Source organism: Pleurodeles waltl, chromosome 8 (assembly GCF_031143425.1).
Source record: "Pleurodeles waltl isolate 20211129_DDA chromosome 8, aPleWal1.hap1.20221129, whole genome shotgun sequence".
NCBI lineage: Eukaryota > Metazoa > Chordata > Amphibia > Caudata > Salamandridae > Pleurodeles > Pleurodeles waltl.
Genome location: NC_090447.1, coordinates 1441272658 through 1441292424, shown reverse-complemented (window position 1 = coordinate 1441292424; position 19767 = coordinate 1441272658). Strand labels below are relative to the sequence as shown.

Sequence of the window (19767 nt, the reverse complement as noted above, 5' to 3'; positions counted from 1 at the left end):
GCACCAGCACTCACTGCAATGGCACATTTCCCATAACATTTAATCTTATGATCTCCCATATCCAAATAGTCTAACAGTGATGCATTACAGGCCATAGGGATGGAAATTTCACCTCTGGCAGTGTATCTACAGGGAGTGCAGAATTATTAGGCAAATGAGTATTTTGACCACATCATCCTCTTTATGCATGTTGTCTTACTCCAAGCTGTATAGGCTCGAAAGCCTACTACCAATTAAGCATATTAGGTGATGTGCATCTCTGTAATGAGAAGGGGTGTGGTCTAATGACATCAACACCCTATATCAGGTGTGCATAATTATTAGGCAACTTCCTTTCCTTTGGCAAAATGGGTCAAAAGAAGGACTTGACAGGCTCCAAAAAGTCAAAAATAGTGAGATATCTTGCAGAGGGATGCAGCACTCTTAAAATTGCAAAGCTTCTGAAGCGTGATCATCGAACAATCAAGCGTTTCATTCAAAATAGTCAACAGGGTCGCAAGAAGCGTGTGGAAAAACCAAGGCGCGAAATAACTGCCCATGAACTGAGAAAAGTCAAGCGTGCAGCTGCCACGATGCCACTTGCCACCAGTTTGGCCATATTTCAGAGCTGCAACATCACTGGAGTGCCCAAAAGCACAAGGTGTGCAATACTCGGAGACATGGCCAAGGTAAGAAAGGCTGAAAGACGACCACCACTGAACAAGACACACAAGCTGAAACGTCAAGACTGGGCCAATAAATATCTCAAGACTGATTTTTCTAAGGTTTTATGGACTGATGAAATGAGAGTGAGTCTTGATGGGCCAGATGGATGGGCCCGTGGCTGGATTGGTAAAGGGCAGAGAGCTCCAGTCCGACTCAGACGCCAGCAAGGTGGAGGTGGAGTACTGGTTTGGGCTGGTATCATCAAAGATGAGCTTGTGGGGCCTTTTCGGGTTGAGGATGGAGTCAAGCTCAACTCCCAGTCCTACTGCCAGTTCCTTGAAGACACCTTCTTCAAGCAGTGGTACAGGAAGAAGTCTGCATCCTTCAAGAAAAACATGATTTTCATGCAGGACAATGCTCCATCACACGCGTCCAAGTACTCCACAGCGTGGCTGGCAAGAAAGGGTATAAAAGAAGGAAATCTAATGACATGGCCTCCTTGTTCACCTGATCTGAACCCCATTGAGAACCTGTGGTCCATCATCAAATGTGAGATTTACAAGGAGGGAAAACAGTACACCTCTCTGAACAGTGTCTGGGAGGCTGTGGTTGCTGCTGCACGCAATGTTGATGGTGAACAGATCAAAACACTGACAGAATCCATGGATGGCAGGCTTTTGAGTGTCCTTGCAAAGAAAGGTGGCTATATTGGTCACTGATTTCTTTTTGTTTTGTTTTTGAATGTCAGAAATGTATATTTGTGAATGTTGAGATGTTATATTGGTTTCACTGGTAATAATAAATAATTGAAATGCGTATATATATTTTTTTTGTTAAGTTGCCTAATAATTATGCACAGTAATAGTCACCTGCACACACAGATATCCCCCTAACATAGCTAAAACTAAAAACAAACTAAAAACTACTTCCAAAAATATTCAGCTTTGATATTAATGAGTTTTTTGGGTTCATTGAGAACATGGTTGTTGTTCAATAATAAAATTAATCCTCAAAAATACAACTTGCCTAATAATTCTGCACTCCCTGTAGTTGATAGGTTATGGAGCTCAACCTCCAATCTCATAATGTGTTGGAGAACCCGTACTTGTTTGGCCATGGAATTATCACAATTTAACTTTAAATCCTTCCAATAGTGACAGACTCAGTGTTTAACTGCAAGTTACTCCAAAATAGCGTCTCTGACCTCTGTTTTAAATACAGAATCAATAAGATCTTTAAAAGGGAGGCTCAGTAACATGCCAGCACTGGTTACTGCTGGTAAACCTAATTAGAGTAACATCTAGGGAGTGAGCAAAAGTGTCACCTCATCCACCTATTTACAGACTTTGCATGCAGTCAGCGAGTAATCAAGTGGTAAGTACTTGTCCTATGCTCATTGTGCCAAAGGGACCAATTTACACCTTACTGATAATGCCAAATAAGCCTAAGCTACCCTGGGGTTGCATGTTTCCTGACTAATGGAGAACTTGCCTGGCAGTTGGTTGTTCTGCTTCTTTTTGAGGATTACCAGGCTTGCTTTGCATGAGGATGGTTGTTGTCTGAAGGATCATAGCAGGCAAAAAAATGATAGACTGGAATGCAGCTCAGAGTATTTACTAGTGACTGAGGTTAATTATCCATTCCATCCATCATTATTTTGTTTTCTTTAGTCTGTATTTCTCAGGAGGCATAGCGGAAGCATGCTTGATGAAGTGCAAAATGTATTATAGCAGCCACCGTCTGTAATAATCCCACCACATCTTCCCAGGCTCCAGATACAGAACAGTTGGTGGATGGCACATGATCTGGTTGAGACACAATGTGCAGCCCAGGCCCTCGAATGATAAGATCTAAGGGTCTGAATAATTCAAAAGAATAGGCTGCACCCCCAACAACATAGACCAGATGCCAAGGGGAGGAGTAGAGAATCCGGACTTTCAGGAGCCTGCCATGACTCTGATACACTTCTGAGTCCTTCTGGCCCTGCACTTAACACCAGTAGATGATTATGTGGTAGGCAGCCCACTAGGTAAGCTAGCTGCAGTCTCTCTCTGCTGACTGGTCTATGTGCTGCTTTCATTCCTAGGCTGCAAGCCGCCCAGCAGAAACACCACCAGAATTCCTGGTCACACTCTGCAGGCCAACAAAGCCCTCAAGCAGGTGTCTGTCTTAGTAACAGGCCCTCTGTCAAAGGATTCCGCAATTTCAGGGCAGATACTGTCAACAGGCTGCACAAATGCAGTCCCCATCACAATGTCACATATGAGGGTATGTACTGGTGTATCTGTTTTAACTCACTGAATGGAAGGATGAAGTGAATTCCATAGTTTGTGTTTCAGGAAAAATCAACATTTTGACAAAGCATGAGCAGACAGAGGAACTTTTAAATAGACAAGGAAATTGTAATGTCTGGAAACAGTAGACTAATAAGTGGAAAGAAGATATTAGCAAAGGGAGTGAAGGCACTCAGAGGTATTCATACACATTACAGCGATAGTGAAGTTATATCGAAAATGAGTGCTCCAGATTCAGACACGGAGGAATGTGTGAGCAATATTTCAAAATATTACAAATCTAGATAGAGTGCAGGATAGTTTAGGATTGAAAAGGGGTTTAAGAATAAGGTGCAATGCAAATAGGTACTGTAGTTCTTAATGGGTTACTCTTCAACGTGGTGCAAACATCCATTCACTCGCTTAACAGCTTGGAGGTAAATTGGGGAGGAAGTCCAGAGATGTGGGCGTAGGTTGGATTAGCTCTTCTCCTTAATGAATGATAGCCGATAGATAATTATGCAATCTAGACTTTTTCTCCAGTCAGTATCTCAAATATGAATGCTTTGTTTTTCTATTTAGGTGTAAAAAGCCATGGCTGCCATTTATGTGGGAAATCATTTGCCAGAAAAGATATGCTAAAGGAGCACATGCGAGTCCATGACGACATAAGGGAATACCTGTGTGCCGAATGTGGAAAAGGTACCAAGCCCACTCTTGTTCAGTCTTCCACTTGCCCTGTAGTTGTCTGTAATTTCAATGTTTAGACAAAAGGACAAGGATTGTTTTTAGGTCTCAACTACCAAACAGCTTTTAGTTGTCTGGCAGGTGAAAGTCTCTTGTTGACCATCCATACAAAAAAACTTACAGTGGGCTTAGAGCCAGCCCATTGCTTACCATTGGTTGGCTTTACTGTCACTTTTATGTACTTCTTATTTGAATATATTTATTTTTACTTTTTGGGGAGGGGCGGACGAGGCAGCAGTGGAGACACTTGCGGTGGTCCCAGGGTGAGGAAAAAATAATAATAAACAAAAAGGCCAGCATTGGGTGGGAAAAGCAAAGTGCAAACATGGAGTTGGAATTGAATTGGGAGCAACACAAAGCACTTCCAGGGTACGAGAGTTTTGGGGAAAGAAGCAACTCACACGAAGGAGAGAGCAAGAAAATGTATGCAATCTCTTGAGTGCTGAAAGCAAAAGAAAAAAGTAGCTCCCTAATGTGAGTAGCGATAGCATACAGCTCATCCATTAGAAAGGATGGGAAAGAAGCTATGCTCCAGGGGTGTGGCAAACATGAGAAGAGGAAGGAAAGTCTTCAAATAAGAAGCTAGCAAAGAGATAGACAAGAAAGCCAACCAATTGTAGACTGTGGGCAAGCCAAAAGCTTAGTGTAAGTTTTGGCATGCACTACAAGAGGTCTTTCGATAACAGAGAGGTAAAAGCTGTCTGGCTGCAAGACCTAAAAAAACATCGGGATGAGTGGTCAAAATCCTGTCCTATTCAATTCATAGGCAACTTAAGAAGCTAATTAAGAAACCTGCTTGTCTCAGACCCAACCTGTGTCTCCTGGACACAGCTCACGCTCACCTTGATGTGGCTTACCCAGGTACAAAATTGGATGTCTGTTATGATCAAGTTTTTAGTGTCACTTGGAATGTGATAATGATTATCAAAACTACTTCATATGTTTTACTTATATTTGCAAAGTGTCAAATTTTAGTTCCGATTCTCAAGTATAAATCAACTAAATCAAAACAAACACTTTTTGCCTATTAAAGATGGATTACTAACTATTCCCCTTTAGTCGTGCAACATGTCCTAAGTTGACATGTTTGCATTCCTTCACAGGAATGAAGACCAAGCATGCACTGAGACACCACATGAAGCTACATAAAGGCATCAAGGAGTACGAGTGCAGAGAGTGCAACCGGAAGTTTGCTCAAAAGGTGAACATGCTCAAGCATTACAAGAGGCATACAGGTGAGAATGAGTAGAGGTCCAGCACCTAAGTGTGATGGTCAGCCTGGTGCCATGATTAGCAGTGTTACTGACTATTTCTGTGATATGCATAGTAGGAAATAGAATTATAAGACCTGGCTATATATTGCATTCTGATTTTCTAATGGCACAACTAAAAGAGATGAGATGTGGTTTATTGGTTAAGCTGGTGACTTTTGAGTCCACCTGGGTTTGGTGCTCTCCTCACACATTATCAGATCTTAGATAAATCATTTTATTTTGCAACTTGTAAGAAAATTCAATCATTGATCCTGCTGCAGAGCTTTGTGTGCATTTGAATATCAAATTTTGTATCCAGATGAGGGTGGGAGAGGATAAATTCTGCCTTTATGCTTTCTGAGAAAGATAAAAAAGAATATTACTGAGTAAGTTAAGTTGATAGTTATGCATATTATCAATGGCTATGTAAAATTTGATGGAAGAATGAAAATGTTTATTAGCATTCTGATTGATAGTACTCCATTTTGCTCATAATAGTTTCCTTTTTCTACACCTCTTGCATCAGAGTGGAGTGCGGGGTCTAATGACTCAATATACTCTCAGAACTTATAATCAAGTCAATCAGTCTGTACTTTATTCAGCTTAATTCAGCCATAAATTTCATAAAAGAATAAATGTATGTGTACAGTTCATGATATAGGAACCAAATAAAAAGAAAGAAACATAAAAGTAAAGTTAAAATTGAATATCTATTGCGGATCTTAAGGGTGCTTTGACATCATTTATGCAGTGTCAAACTTTATTTTAAGTTTCCCCAGATTATGTAGATATGTCAAAGCCTGCTCATGTGATCTAAACCCTGAAGCTTTCAGCACTGGCCGAAAAGATTGCCTCCTCTGTGAGACATAGAGTACAAAATTACATATAGTGCTTTGTGCATTGATGTGCTGAGCCATCACAGTGGCAAGGAGGGAGTGAAAGGAACCAAGTGCCTTGTGCTGGAAAGACTACCAGAAAGTGTATAGTTTGAAGACGAAACCTGGTCAACAAAAATGTATATCTCTTGTTCAAGATAACCCGTAAATATAGGGCAGGCAGTGCCGGAGGTTCGTAAATAGGAACTTCTCCCCCTCTGGGTCTGTTAACAGAGCGGGCCTGAAATACATGACCTTAAAAAAAGATCTTTGATGCTACCGGGTGAGACTTTGCTAAGGCAATCTGGGTTGGAAAAATACTGTGGATAGCCCAAGTTGGTGAAGGTGAGTTTAATATACTGGAGCCAGGGTATATCTAGAGACTTATCCAAGGATAAGAAAACACTGCTCTACAGGAATGGGCCTCAGGGTTATTCAGGATTTTAGGCCAAAGTAACAAGGGCTGCATTTTTATGTAATCTTCCAAATAACCAGCCCTACTTCTGCATGGCAGAAGGATGCAGAGGTAGATTGAGGCACAGCCAGCAACCTTCTGAAGAATTTGTTTTCAATAATTTGTAGAGAATTGCTATTGGTATAATCCCACACATGGGGGAACGCCATCACAAGGGGAGACAGCTGATAGGGCAGGAGCCCTTTAAACTTTTCTTCGCGCTCCCGCTGCGCGGGGAACGCCATCACAAGGGGAGACAGCTGATAGGGCAGGAGCCCTTTAAACTTTTCTTCGCGCTCCCGCTGCGCGGGGAACGCCATCACAAGGGGAGACAGCTGATAGGGCAGGAGCCCTTTAAACTTTTCTTCGCGCTCCCGCTGCGCGGGGAACGCCATCACAAGGGGAGACAGCTGATAGGGCAGGAGCCCTTTAAACTTTTCTTCGCGCTCCCGCTGCGCGGGGAACGCCATCACAAGGGGAGACAGCTGATAGGGCAGGAGCCCTTTAAACTTTTCTTCGCGCTCCCGCTGCGCGGGGAACGCCATCACAAGGGGAGACAGCTGATAGGGCAGGAGCCCTTTAAACTTTTCTTCGCGCTCCCGCTGCGCGGGGAACGCCATCACAAGGGGAGACAGCTGATAGGGCAGGAGCCCTTTAAACTTTTCTTCGCGCTCCCGCTGCGCGGGGAACGCCATCACAAGGGGAGACAGCTGATAGGGCAGGAGCCCTTTAAACTTTTCTTCGCGCTCCCGCTGCGCGGGGAACGCCATCACAAGGGGAGACAGCTGATAGGGCAGGAGCCCTTTAAACTTTTCTTCGCGCTCCCGCTGCGCGGGGAACGCCATCACAAGGGGAGACAGCTGATAGGGCAGGAGCCCTTTAAACTTTTCTTCGCGCTCCCGCTGCGCGGGGAACGCCATCACAAGGGGAGACAGCTGATAGGGCAGGAGCCCTTTAAACTTTTCTTCGCGCTCCCGCTGCGCGGGACGCGCGCGGGCGGCGCACGGGCGAAGCCCGGGCCAAGGGCGGGCCCGTCTTGCGCCCGTCATCGCCAGGAGGAGACTGGGCTGGGCCACCCCCCTAAAATTATGTTCTTTTTATATTTAGTTCTGGTATAGAGGCCTCTGTTGCTAGTGGTGTAATTTTCTATTACCTCCTATTTTATAGGGGCTTCCTTTCCTTACAACATCATTTGTACTTGATAGTAGGCTTTTTGGGGCTGGGCTATTTTCTTCTTATAATTGTGGTTAAAATTATCTACTTTACTAGGCCACCGGTCAGTCGACATGGGGAAGAGGAAGGCCGATGAGGTAGCAGTATCCCAATCTAGGGTTAAAAAACCCAAGAAACGTTCTGCCGGGAAAATGGAGGGATCTTCAACCACTAAACTACAGCAATTCAAAGCAATTGATTCACTGTTTGAAGAGGTTGAGGCTATATTGAGGAGTCCTTCCATTGTTGGTCCTTCTAGACCAGATACCACTCTTTCCAAAAAGATCCCAGATCTCTTCAAGAAAAAAACCCAGTCACATAGAATAGAGGTTAAAGCTGATTTACACCCTTTTCCTCAATCCCAGGGTGTAACCCCCTTACCTCCGGAAACCTCATCACCCTTGGTGGGGACAAATGGTCATCTAGCCGAAGAAGATGCACCCCATGTGAGGTGCGCGTCCCCTCCCCCTATTACCATTCCTTGTTCAAATAGGTTCTCGGTTTTGGCTTCAAATCCTGTAAGTCCTGGTCACTTACAGATCTTATGCGAAGAAGGTTCTGTTAAAAACTCTCTGGATGCAAAGATGGGCAACAATGAAGTTTCCCAGTTGGATATTATTTCTCTGAAATTAGATGATGTTAAAAGTCTATTGGTAACTTTGATGAACAAAATTGCTGGACTTCAGGGCCAAAAGTCTGGTTGTAACTGTAATGTGCCCTATAAGTCTGTCCCCTCGTCTGATCTTCTGATGGATTCCACAAAACCCAGTCCCCTCAGTTTAGGTGACAAAATGACATCTTCCTCTACACATAACACCGTTAGGTGTATTAATGATAATTCCCCAACATGTGGCAGGAATGGTAGGTTTGTTTCTCAATCCATGTCTTCCGCATATGAGCGAAAGTCTCAATCAGGTGTTAATAAGGGTGGATTAATTCTTGGACGGGGAGATATAGTTATTTCACGTCCAAAAACTTCTCAGTTTAATCCAGGAGGAACATCCTCGGTAGTAAGCTGCTGTGTTAGTCCCCGTCCTGCCACTAATCCTGATCATATGACATTATTGCAGACGCACGTCCCTAATCAAAGGTCCAGAAGGAGGAGGGAAGCCGCGACTATCTATTTAACTAGGGTACCAAAGTTACCTCAGGGTAACGGAGAGTCGAGTGATTCACTAATTAACAAAGTGATTCACTGGATTCGTTCACAGAGGAATTGCCGCTCTGTCATCCGGTCTGATATATGTGAGGCCCACAGACATAACCAGTTAGGGTCAGAATTTGATTACATCTCGATTCTCTTTAATGATTATAGTCTAGCTAAAGATCTCCTGGCCTTTGATGCACGGACACGCACACTATGTATTGGTAGGGTATCGAATCTTAGACTTAGCAGTCAGCCGCCAGGGGCCCCGCTATCCAGAGAATGTTGTACATCCGGAACTATAGCAGCTGGGGCTATTCCCTCCCCAGATAATTCTGTTACTTCTAAATATGAGAACCCTTCCCCCTCACTCTCTGAATTGGACTGACTGTCCGCCCCCTGTACAGTGCTTCCAAAAACAGTAAATGATGTGTGTCAATTTATAGGGACTTCGACTCCTGCCCTACCTATGAGAACAAAGTCAATATCTCCATCTCCTAAAATTAACATCATGTCCTGGAATGTAGCTGGAATCAAGCAAAAACTGGATGACCCGGAATGGGTAAGCCTTGTAAACAAACAAGATATCTGTCTCTTCCAGGAGACATGGACTAAAGAACAGTTATCCTTACAAGGCTTTACAACCTATTTCTCTGCTGCCCAACCTGCCTCTGGTGGATTCGGAAGACAGATAGGAGGTTTAATGATTTTACTGAACAATAAGTTAGAATGTGATCACTCTGTGATAAAGTTTAACTCCTTTGATCTGCTGGGTGTGCAACTTACATTCCGTCCTGGCTTCAAAATTATAGTTTTGAATATTTATGCTAGATCTGTTCCCCGTGGGTCTGATTCAATTGTTCTTTCTCAGTTGACGGACTACATAGACGCTTTGGACCCTTCAGTTTTTTTGATTATAGCAGGTGATTTTAATTGTTCTTTTGTGTTGGACAACTCCATTAGCAATCTGACTACTGAGGAGGACGAACATTGGGGTATTCCCCAATCTAAAGAAATGGTACTTTCGCCTGTTTCCTGTGTTGCATTCCAGATGTCTTCCCTTTGCCTGAACTATGGCCTGAGAGAATGCAATGGCCGCACTAAATCTGACTCAGAGCGAGCCATTACTTTCAAGCGAGGGCTTTCCTTTAGTACTATTGATTACATTCTTTTGGACATTAGGCTATGGTCAAGTTCACTTGATATGGAAATTCTACCTCGCTTGGATAGTGATCATAATCCTTTGTGTCTTGTATTGACTAATCAGGCATTTTTAAGAGTCCAGCACTTAAGGATTACTAATGTTCCATTCCCTCATTTGAACCATAGACGCTCTAGGGTCTGCTGGCCAAAGGTTGAATGTAACCCGTACTTAATTGGGGAAATTTATTCATCTTTTTTAAAACTCTTTGTAGATTATGAAGATCAAGAATCCTTGGATATTCCTATTATGGCGATCCACACTAAGATGGTCGATTCCCTTCAGGGTATCTTCTATAAGGAAACTTCCATTAAATTGAGACCCGCTGACACCCTTCGCAGGGACTGGTATAATCAGGACTGTGCGCAAGCAAGATCCACCTTAAAAGAGGCTGTTAAAAATTCTACGCATGCGGCTATTAAAGAGGCTCGTTGTAGGTATGCCAATGCCCTGAAGCGAGCCAAAAGAGACTGGGAGAATGAGACATGGCAGAAACTGCTTGCAGCAGCCCAAAGTAAAGATGATAGCTCTTTTTGGCGGTTGTTGACCTCCAGTTCGAAAAGGGGTAAGGACGATATTGGGTTGCATATACAGCCCGAAAGATGGGTGTCCTACTTTTCTGAAATCTATGCCTTGCCTGTACAGCAAGCTCTGGAGGACCCTGCACATGTCGAGTGTTGGGCTGCTAACAAGATCTCAACTGAGAGAATTGTTTTTACCTTAGCTGAAACCACAGCTGCTATTGATTCTCTGAGGCCAGCAAAAGCCCCTGGCCCGGATAAGATTCCAGGGGATTTGTTCAAATCAGAACCTAAGATATGGGCATGGTATATCAATTTGTTGTCTAATGCCATAGCAGCTGGCAGCCCTATTCCAGAGTCTTGGCACGGTGCTGAAATAATACCGATCTATAAAAAGGGTGATACAGGGTTGCCTGTAAATTATCGACCTATTAGCCTTATTGATATCCTTCAGAAGACGTTTGCCAAACAAGTCTTAGTGAGGCTTACTGACTGGATTCAAGACCAGCAAATTTTATCTCCTTTACAGGCTGGGTTTCGGCCCAAAACTAATACTATGGACCAAGTTTTCAGGGTGTCATTACTGTTCTGGAAGTATGTCACCTTATCTAAGCAAAAACTCTATGTGGCTTTCGTAGACTTAAGATCTGCATTTGATCTTGTCCCAAGAGAGAAACTGTGGGAAGTATTGTACAAAATTGGTATCCCAGGGAACTTAGTGCATTTAATCCAAAGATTACATGAAAAAACATTTGCACAAGTAAGATGGGGCAATCAGGGGGAACTCACAGACAAAATAGACATCAAGAGAGGAGTGCGCCAGGGTTGCGTTCTTGCCCCAACGCTATTTACACTGTTCATCAATGAGGTGGTGCAAGTCGTGTCCAATTGTCAAAATGACGCCCCATCTTTGAATCACCATAAAATTCCAATTTTGTTATTTGCCGATGATTCTCTCTTGATCTCCAGAACCCCTATGGGCCTCCAGGTACTCATGGACAAGTTCAGTTCGTTTTGCGGTGACTACGGTCTGGAACTTAACCATAGCAAAACTAAACTCATGACTTTGGGTTGTGGCCCCACCAAGAGATATTCAATATTTTACAATGGAACGCCCCTAGGTTTGGTAAAATCTATAGATTACTTGGGGGTGAGAATCAGCAACAATCTGCATTGGGGGGCCCAAATCGACAAAAGTTTGGCTCGCCTGGTACAGTCATCTGGAGCCATTCTTCGTTTTCATAAGTCTACTTCTGAGAGAGTGATTACTCCAATTATTAAAATTTATAGAGCAAAGGCACAAAGTGCTGCGGTCTATGGGGCAGAAATTTGGGGGTCGTCAAACACTGGCAGGCTTGCAGTGGGGGAAAACAATTTCGTGAGGTCTACTTTGGCCTGCCCTCGCAGTACCCCACTGCTGCCATTGTTTTGGGACCTTGACCTTCCACGCATCACAGATGTAGTTGCCCTACGACCTCTGCTTTTTTGGGTCCGTGTTTGGTCCACCCCTGAGTTATCTACATACAAGGAGTCTATCCAAGACATCTTGGATAGACCTAATGTACTCACCATTCCCTGGTTTAATCACATCTCTAAATGGTTTCACAAATTGGGTCTTAGTGAGCTATGGAGTCATCCAGAAAGTATAAGGAAGGAGCAGAAGAATCATTTGAAAACGGTATACTGGACTTACGTCAGGGAAAACTATCTGCTGTGCCTTACTCACGGCAGATTGACCTCACAATTTTTTGATTTTAAATGGTATCCGTCTTTTGAATCTTTTATGGATATAATTCTTGACCCATTAAGTAAGAGTTTATATATCCAGTTCAGATATGGTTGTCTGCCTCTCAAATCATATGGCAGTAAGTGGAGTGCAACTACAAGATCTGATTTATGTCCGAGCTGTACTCTTAATCCAGAATCCATTGTACATTTTATGTTTTTATGTCCTGCCTATTTGATTGCGCGTCGAAAGTGGTTACGGCCAGTGTGTAGGAATGTGGGGGTAAGACATTGTATTGTTGCCTTAAGAATTCTGATGAGGGAAAGTTCCCCCCCCTTGCCCTGTGCGGTTAGTAGGTACATTACAGCTGCCTGGCATGTACGTACTTATCACTTGGGGAAAGTTGCTGATGCGGAACTTACTTCCAAATAAGGACAACATGAAAAACTGACAATGGAATGTTTTAGTCATCAAATTTTAACCACACACCTAGACTGGAACAATACCCCATGATTGATTTAAATGACAGTCAGTAGGAGATTAGGTGTTTGGTTTTTATGTGTTTTAAGGCCGTAAAGGATGTTCTTTTTTATTCCTCTTATTTCCTTTTTAACATAATTTTTACTTATCTTTTATCTTTCTACCGGTGGTTGTTTTGCTTTTAGGGTTGAAAGTAACCAATAAAGCTATGTATGTACAAATATAACTGTGGGAGAAAACAATTTTGCGAGGGCTTTGATAGTGTGCCCCCGAAGTACACCACTGATCCCAATGTTTCTTGATTTGGGGCTAAACCATGTAGCTGATTTAATTTTCCTATGACCTCTATTATATTGGATAAGGATTTGGACCACCCTGAATTGGATTTATACAAAGCATCATTGCTTGACCTGCTAAAGAGACCAAATGCAGCTATTATTCCTTGGATTAAATATGTGTCCAATTGGTTTTGTATCTTGGGGTTTGGAGATTATTGGGAGAATCCCCAAAAATTAGTGAAATCCCATAAAACTGCTTTGAAATCAGCTTCCTGGTCCAATGTATGGAACATTTATATTTGTTGTAAAACTCATGGTCGATTATCTAATTTTTTTACTGATTTTAAGTGGTTTCCGCAGTATGTATCCTATTAAGATATTATACTAGATCTACAGGGCAAAGGTTTATGTGCTAGATTCCGTTTTGGGTCCTTACCAATGTTGTCTTTAACTTGCAACTGGGGGCCAATCACTACTTCAGATATATGTCCGGCTTCTGGCGGTGCCCCGGAAACAGTTGAATATTTTATGTTTTTTTGCCCAACATATTTTTTTTCCACAGTCAATATGGATTCGAAAAACCTGTAGGGAAATGGGGCTGGAAAACTGCAGTATAGCAATAAGGGTTTTAAAAAAGCCATAGATCAAATTAATTAATTTTAGCAGTCAGCAAGTTTTTAGTGGCAGCATGGCATATACGTGATCACCATTTCAATCAAGGACCCACGAAGCGTGCCCAGGCAGGATTTTAGATGAATACTCTGTTATCACATGTATGTATTTATTTATGTGTTTTTTTTTTTTTTTTTTTATAAAATTATTAAATCATTGTACAGATTATAAAATGAGATGAAATTTTTCTTTTAATGTATGTGATGCTTTCATGGTTAATTGACCGAATAAAGAGCCTGGCATCCCAATCCCACACGCCAGCGCTAAAAGGGGCAATTGATATACACTTACTTTAAAAAAATACGCATTTCTTTCATTGGTTTTTGTTATAACCTTCTAGCAAATCTGAAAACGGCATCAAATAACTTCTGGAACTGCTGGGCCCTTATATTAAATAAGTACTTCCAGTTTAACCCCATATCAGTGGGTTCTACCAAACAAGCAAAGTGGGTAATTTTAGAATTTTTTGAGTCACCAAGTAAAAACTTCCCTGTTTGGGCCCACCATTCGTTACGTAGGATTTTGTGCAGTTTAGTTGAAACTCCTAATCACATTCTTTGTTGCTGAGTTAACAAATTTCACAAAAAATGTATTTCTACTTTTTGGACCAGTGCCATATCTGCCCCATACTTCGTCCCGAGGTGAGCAAGTGAGTTCCACTTCCTAGCACAACGGACTCAAGGGATCAATAGCCATGTGGGCAAATGTCTCAAATTTTAGTCCAAGCAACTTAGCCTTAGTATCCGGACTCAGGTTTCACCTGCTGTTCGTTTTCTGCACGGGCTTCTACTGGTTTGACATATCAGTTTGAGAGAAGCGTGCATAGCTGATGAAGCCATTCATGACTCTCGATCTGTCTTTCTCTTCCAAGAGATCCTCATCATTAGTCAGAAGCACTGAATAGTCTCACCCATGTAAGGGGATCACTGAGCACTTTTTAAACATTAACATACAAGTATAACTAACTTTGTACATACTACTTTACATGTATGTCTGCAGCCTAAAGAAAGGCTGAAAAATGGCCGGATTACTATGAATTTTGTAAAGAAACCAATTTTTTTAGATATGTCATTAATAAAAAAAAGATCATAGACAATCTTTCACAAACTTTTTTAAAAGGAATGGGGATATGAGACAGTTAGCTAATAAGCTGCCATTTAAAGGATAGTAGAAAAAACTTGCACTGTGCCTTTATGAATCTCACATTACCCCTCTGTCCCTTCTTGCCTCACAGATGACAGTTTGGTCAGTTAATATTTCTGGCTACTGGAAACTGGATCCTGGGGCACTGAGCTCTGTCTTTGTGCCCTAAAAGATTGAAAAATCTTCCCAAAACCTTTAAATTTTGAAGTCATTCGACATTTTTCAGCACCTAGAGTGCAGGTAGATATTTTTCTGGTAGAAAGTAGTTTATTTTCCTGTCAAAAATGCCTTCACGTTTTGTGAAGTGTCCTTCCTGTGGGAAGAAGGCGGCTCAGACAGAGCCTACTTGTGGTTCAAGTTCTCCAAGTGAACTCCAACTGGCAGAGAAAAGTTCAGGCTGCATGGCCTCCCAAGTAAGCGAAGGCAAGCCAAAGCAGCTGGCTCATCAAGAGGCCTTGGGGAAGGTCATTCTTATTCCAAAGCACCCTCCTCTTTCTCCAAGGACTCTCTCAGAGAGAGATCCAGGGAGAGACGGCACCATCCTCATAAGAGGAGACGTTCCAGTCGACGTTGATAAGTATGACACCGAGGACAGATCAGCTACCGGTGTGTTTGCCGTCAATAGATACATCAAGTGCCATTGAGGCACCACTCAACATCAAAGCATCCTTGGTGTTTAATGTTGAAGAATACATCAAAGTCGACGTCCCAGCAGTATCTCGAGGACTAGATACTAAACAGCTTTGAAACCAGCTTGGAGAAATATTCAAAGTTAACAACATATACCTCTGCAACATAAATCAGAGGCATCTACATCGCCTCATTTTTCTCCAGGCACACTGTCTGCGCTCCTTACAGCTCCTACATGGCCCATAAGAAGCCAACATATTACAAATTCTTCATAAACGTCTCCACAAAGAGTCCACTTCGTCACAGCCTCAGATCAAAGTGACATCTAGAAGATCTACATCAAGATAATTTAGAACAGTGGTTCCGGGGGTGTGTGTCCAAGATGGCGGAGCGCTAGGACGTTTCCGCGACCGCTCCGCCACCTCGATCCTGGAAAGTGCCTCGTGGCCCGAGGGGGGGACGCCTGGAGGCTCCCCCCGCACTGTGAGGCGCCCCCGGGTGCTTTGACCCACTCAGCTGCGGCTGGGTCCGGGTTTCGCCGCTCCCGCAGGGGGAGCAGGGCTCAGCCTCGTGGACGGGGCAGCGCCGCGGAGCGGCGTGGGAGACGACCCGGGCCGCCAGACTGGCCTCTCCCCAACGGCCACTCCGGGCATGGTGCCGTGGTCCTGAGAGCCTGGGGGCTCGCTTGGGGCCCCACAGCAGTTGTATTGCGCCGCGGGACCCGGCGCCTGGAGATTTGAGCGCCCGGAGGAGAAGGCGCTCATTTGTGTTCGGCTGGACCGGGAGAGATCAGCAGGGCCTCCTCACATTGGCGCCTTGGAGTGGGGCCGTTTGAAGTGCTGGGCCCCCGCAGAAGGTAGGGGCCCAGAGGCTTGGACTCCGGGCTACTTTACTTCATTAATCGAACTTTTGATGAATGTGGCCCGAAATCTTTGGAAGGGCGCCAGGAGCGGACTGTTGCAAAGGGTGGCTACTAAGGATCGGACCTGAGCGTGGTCCTGACCAGTGGGGCGCATACTGACCGGCCCCATACAGAACACTTGGAAGCTCGGCGGCAGAGGGCCAGCGAGGCGCGACCAGGCTGGCGTACCATGGCGGCAGCAAAGTCCAAACGCGAGCGCTCAGTGAGGGATATGCTGTCAGGGACGCGCCTGACACCTGGTACAGTTGCGGAGGACCTACCTGAGACGAGGGCCCTGGAGAGTCGCGTGGAGACAGAGCCAGAGGAGAGCTCTCCAGTTACGAAAGGCTTTCTGACAGCCCTGTTTGAGTCGCTACGGGGAGATATCCAAGAGCTGCGTAGGGACATATCACAGGAGGGTGAGGGAGTTACGAGGAGAGGTTACCTCCTTGGGTGAACGTGTATCGCAGCTAGAGGACAATGAGATCCCGCGCGGTGAAGAGGTGGCGGGCCTGCAACAGGAGGCCGTCCGTCTCCGAGAGCAGCAGGACCTCCTCCAGATGGCGGTTGAAGACTTGGAAAACCGCTCGAGGCGACAAAATATTCGTATTAGAGGGGCTCCGGTTGGGGTTGAAAAAGAGGACATCGGGGGGGCTACGTGGTGGACCTGTTTCGCTCCTTGCTTGGCACAGACGAGACACAGGAGGTAGTCCTGGATCGGGTACATCGAGCTGGGCACGCTGGAGGGCCTGGAGACCGCCCTCCTGACATTTTAGCTTGTCTCCACAACATTGTCCTTAAGGAAAAGATCCTACAGCGGGCCCGCAACCTCCAGAGTGTTCGCTTTCGAGGGCATGAACTCCAGTTGTTCCATGACCTATCGGTGCGGACTTTGCAGAGGCGGAGAGAGTTCAGACCGATCACGGAACACTTGAGAGCGCACAATGTGTCCTATTCCTGGGGCCATCCGTTCCGCTTGGTCTTCCGCTGGGAGGAGCAGCTCCGGCAGGTGAAATCCGTCTTGGAGGCTAGCCGCCTCCTGGGTCTGGAGGATATAGGCCGGAAGGCGAGCGAAGGGGCGGCTCTCCCATAGTATTGCTGGGGGGTGACTTTAATTTGGTGATGGATGGGGACTTGGACCGCTCAGGTCATCGGTATGGGCAGACGGGGTCTCTGTCGGATGCAGGACGACAATGGTTGAGTGAGTGTGGTCTAGTGGACGTGTGGAGGAATGCGCACCCCTCGCTGAGGGACTACTCCTTTTACTCATCAGCAACCAAAACATACGCTAGGTTGGACCTCTTTCTGGCATCTCAGGAGCTTCTCTCCAGGGTTAGAGATTCGGTGATTGAGCTGCGGGCCCTGTCAGATCACGCCCCAATTACAGTCGAGATCCATATAGACATGGAGAGGGTTGGCACATCGGGATGGCGATTTAGGGATTCGATGCTTCAGAATGCTTCAACGGTAGAGGCGCTCCGAAGGGCAATAACAGACTACCTTAGCTTTAATGATGACGGGATAGTAAGCATTGCAACACTGTGGGAGGCACTGAAGGCTGTCTTGAAGGGTGAAGTGATGTCCCTTTCTTCTAGGGACAATAAGGCAAGGAGCCAACCTAGGGGGGACCTAGAGCAGCGAGTGAGGGTTTTAGAGCGCTCTCATAAACACATTGGTGCTCCTAGAATATGGCGAGAGCTTGAGAAGGTGCGAAAGCAGCTGAGGAGACTGGACTGGGACAGGGCAGAGTACGCGGTAGTCTGGCTCAAACATAAGTACTATGTAGGAAGCAATAAGTGTGGGAAGTTGTTGGCGCATAGGCTGAGAGCACAGCGTGCAGCATCAATGATAAAAATGGTGCGCTCCCCATCTGGAACAGAAGCACACACGAGTGACCAAATAGCGCAGGCTTTTGCGGAATTCTATCGAAATCTATACAGGGCTGAGGAGCCCGGTACCTTAACCCCAGAATCCTTCTTAGAGGATATAGCAATCACCCCCCTGTCTTTGAGAGAGGCGACCGCGCTAGATTTACCTATAAGGGCGGAAGAGGTTATATCAGCGATCGCTCGGCTGCAAACCGGGAAGTCACCTGGCCCTGATGGCTTCTCAGCGCTTTTTTATAAATCCTTCTGTGTGGCGCTTGTTCCTGTTTTGGTGCGACTTTTTAACTCTTTTCGTCAAACAGGCGCCCTTACGGCTAGCATGTTAGATGCTACCATCGTGGTTATCCCGAAACTGGGGAAAGATCCTGAGGAATGTGCTTCATATAGGCCGATCTCCCTTCTGAATATTGACGCTAAATTATTCACTGGCATTTTGGCACATCGTCTCAATTACTATATATGCCGGGGCTGGTGGATCCTGACCAGGCGGGATTTATACTGCATAGGCAGTGCAGCGATAATACCAAGCGACTGCTTCACCTCTTGGATAAAACCGAACGCTCTCGTAGGGCAGCGCGCTTCCTGTCCATCGACGCCGAAAAGGCGTTCGTTAGGGTTTACTGGCCATACCTGTTTAAGGTGCTTGAGCGCTTCGGTCTGGGGTCGGGCTTTATGGCATGGATTTGCTGCATTTATCAAGCACCTTGGGCGGCGGTTCGGGTCAACGGGACACTTTCCATGCCGTTTGCCATCCAAAGAGGGACCAGACAGGGGTGTCCGCTTTCGCCCCTCCTTTTTGCGCTTTACATGGAGCCTATGGCGCAGAGGCTCCGAGATAACCCTCGGATCAAGGGCATGAAATTTGGGGGAGATGAACACCTTATATCGCTATACGCGGATGATGTCATCCTTACTCTGGCAGAGCCTATGGCCTCACTACCGCCGCTAATGGGTGTCTTAGAGGAATTTGGGCGGGTCTCGGGGTTCTGAATGAATATGCTTAAATCGCAGGCCATGGGCAAGTTTATTAGTGCGGAGCACGAACGGGATCTGAAGGCCCGATTCCACTGTACATGGTCCTCCTCGGTGCTCCTATACTTGGGGATCGAGCTGGGCTCCACAGTCGCCCGCACAGCGACGTTGAATTATGCGAAACTAACTCGGGAGGTGCACCGCGACTTAGAGGCATGGGGGAAACTTAAATTGTCCTGGTTGGGTAGGGTCGCGGCAGTGAAGATGACCATCCTACCATGTATATTATATCTGTTCCAGGCGCTCCTGTTGGAACCTCCGCCGCGGACGATAGCGACCCTCCAAACAGCGTTCTAAGATTTATATGGGAAGGGAAGACAGCGCGGTTATCGCAGCCGATCCTGTATCACCCCAAGAGAGGGGGGACTGGCGGTCCCCTGTCTCCTTCGATACTACCAAGCAACACAGCTGCGTTTCTTCTTGAAATGGAGCCGACCGTCCTCCGAGAAGCATTGGTGTTTTATGGACCAGGCAGTGGCGGGCTCACACATATGGAAGGAACCCTGGCTTAAGCGACGTCACAGGGCGCAGGGATTGTATATGTCCCCGGTCACGGAGGTTTCGATGAAAGTATGGGATCGGGTGGCCGACGGGGTGGGCTGGACAACCTTTTCGTCTCCAATGACTCCAATGAACCCCGATTTTGGCCCGGGCCTACAGTCTGAAGCATTGCGTCGGTGGTATGAAGGGGGCT

At 45.4% G+C, this 19767-nt stretch overlaps 1 protein-coding gene across 3 annotated transcripts in view; it reads left to right on the top strand.

Moving 5' to 3' along the window:
• The window catches only part of PRDM15 (PR/SET domain 15), a 345544-nt gene that overhangs the window by 254215 nt on the left and 71562 nt on the right, over positions 1 to 19767 (top strand). For all 3 annotated transcript variants that reach the window (XM_069202594.1, XM_069202595.1, XM_069202596.1), the window contains 2 exons: positions 3501 to 3620; positions 4769 to 4900. In XM_069202594.1, coding sequence (XP_069058695.1) covers positions 3501 to 3620; positions 4769 to 4900 — 252 coding nt within the window. The remainder of the gene's footprint in view (positions 1 to 3500; positions 3621 to 4768; positions 4901 to 19767) is intronic.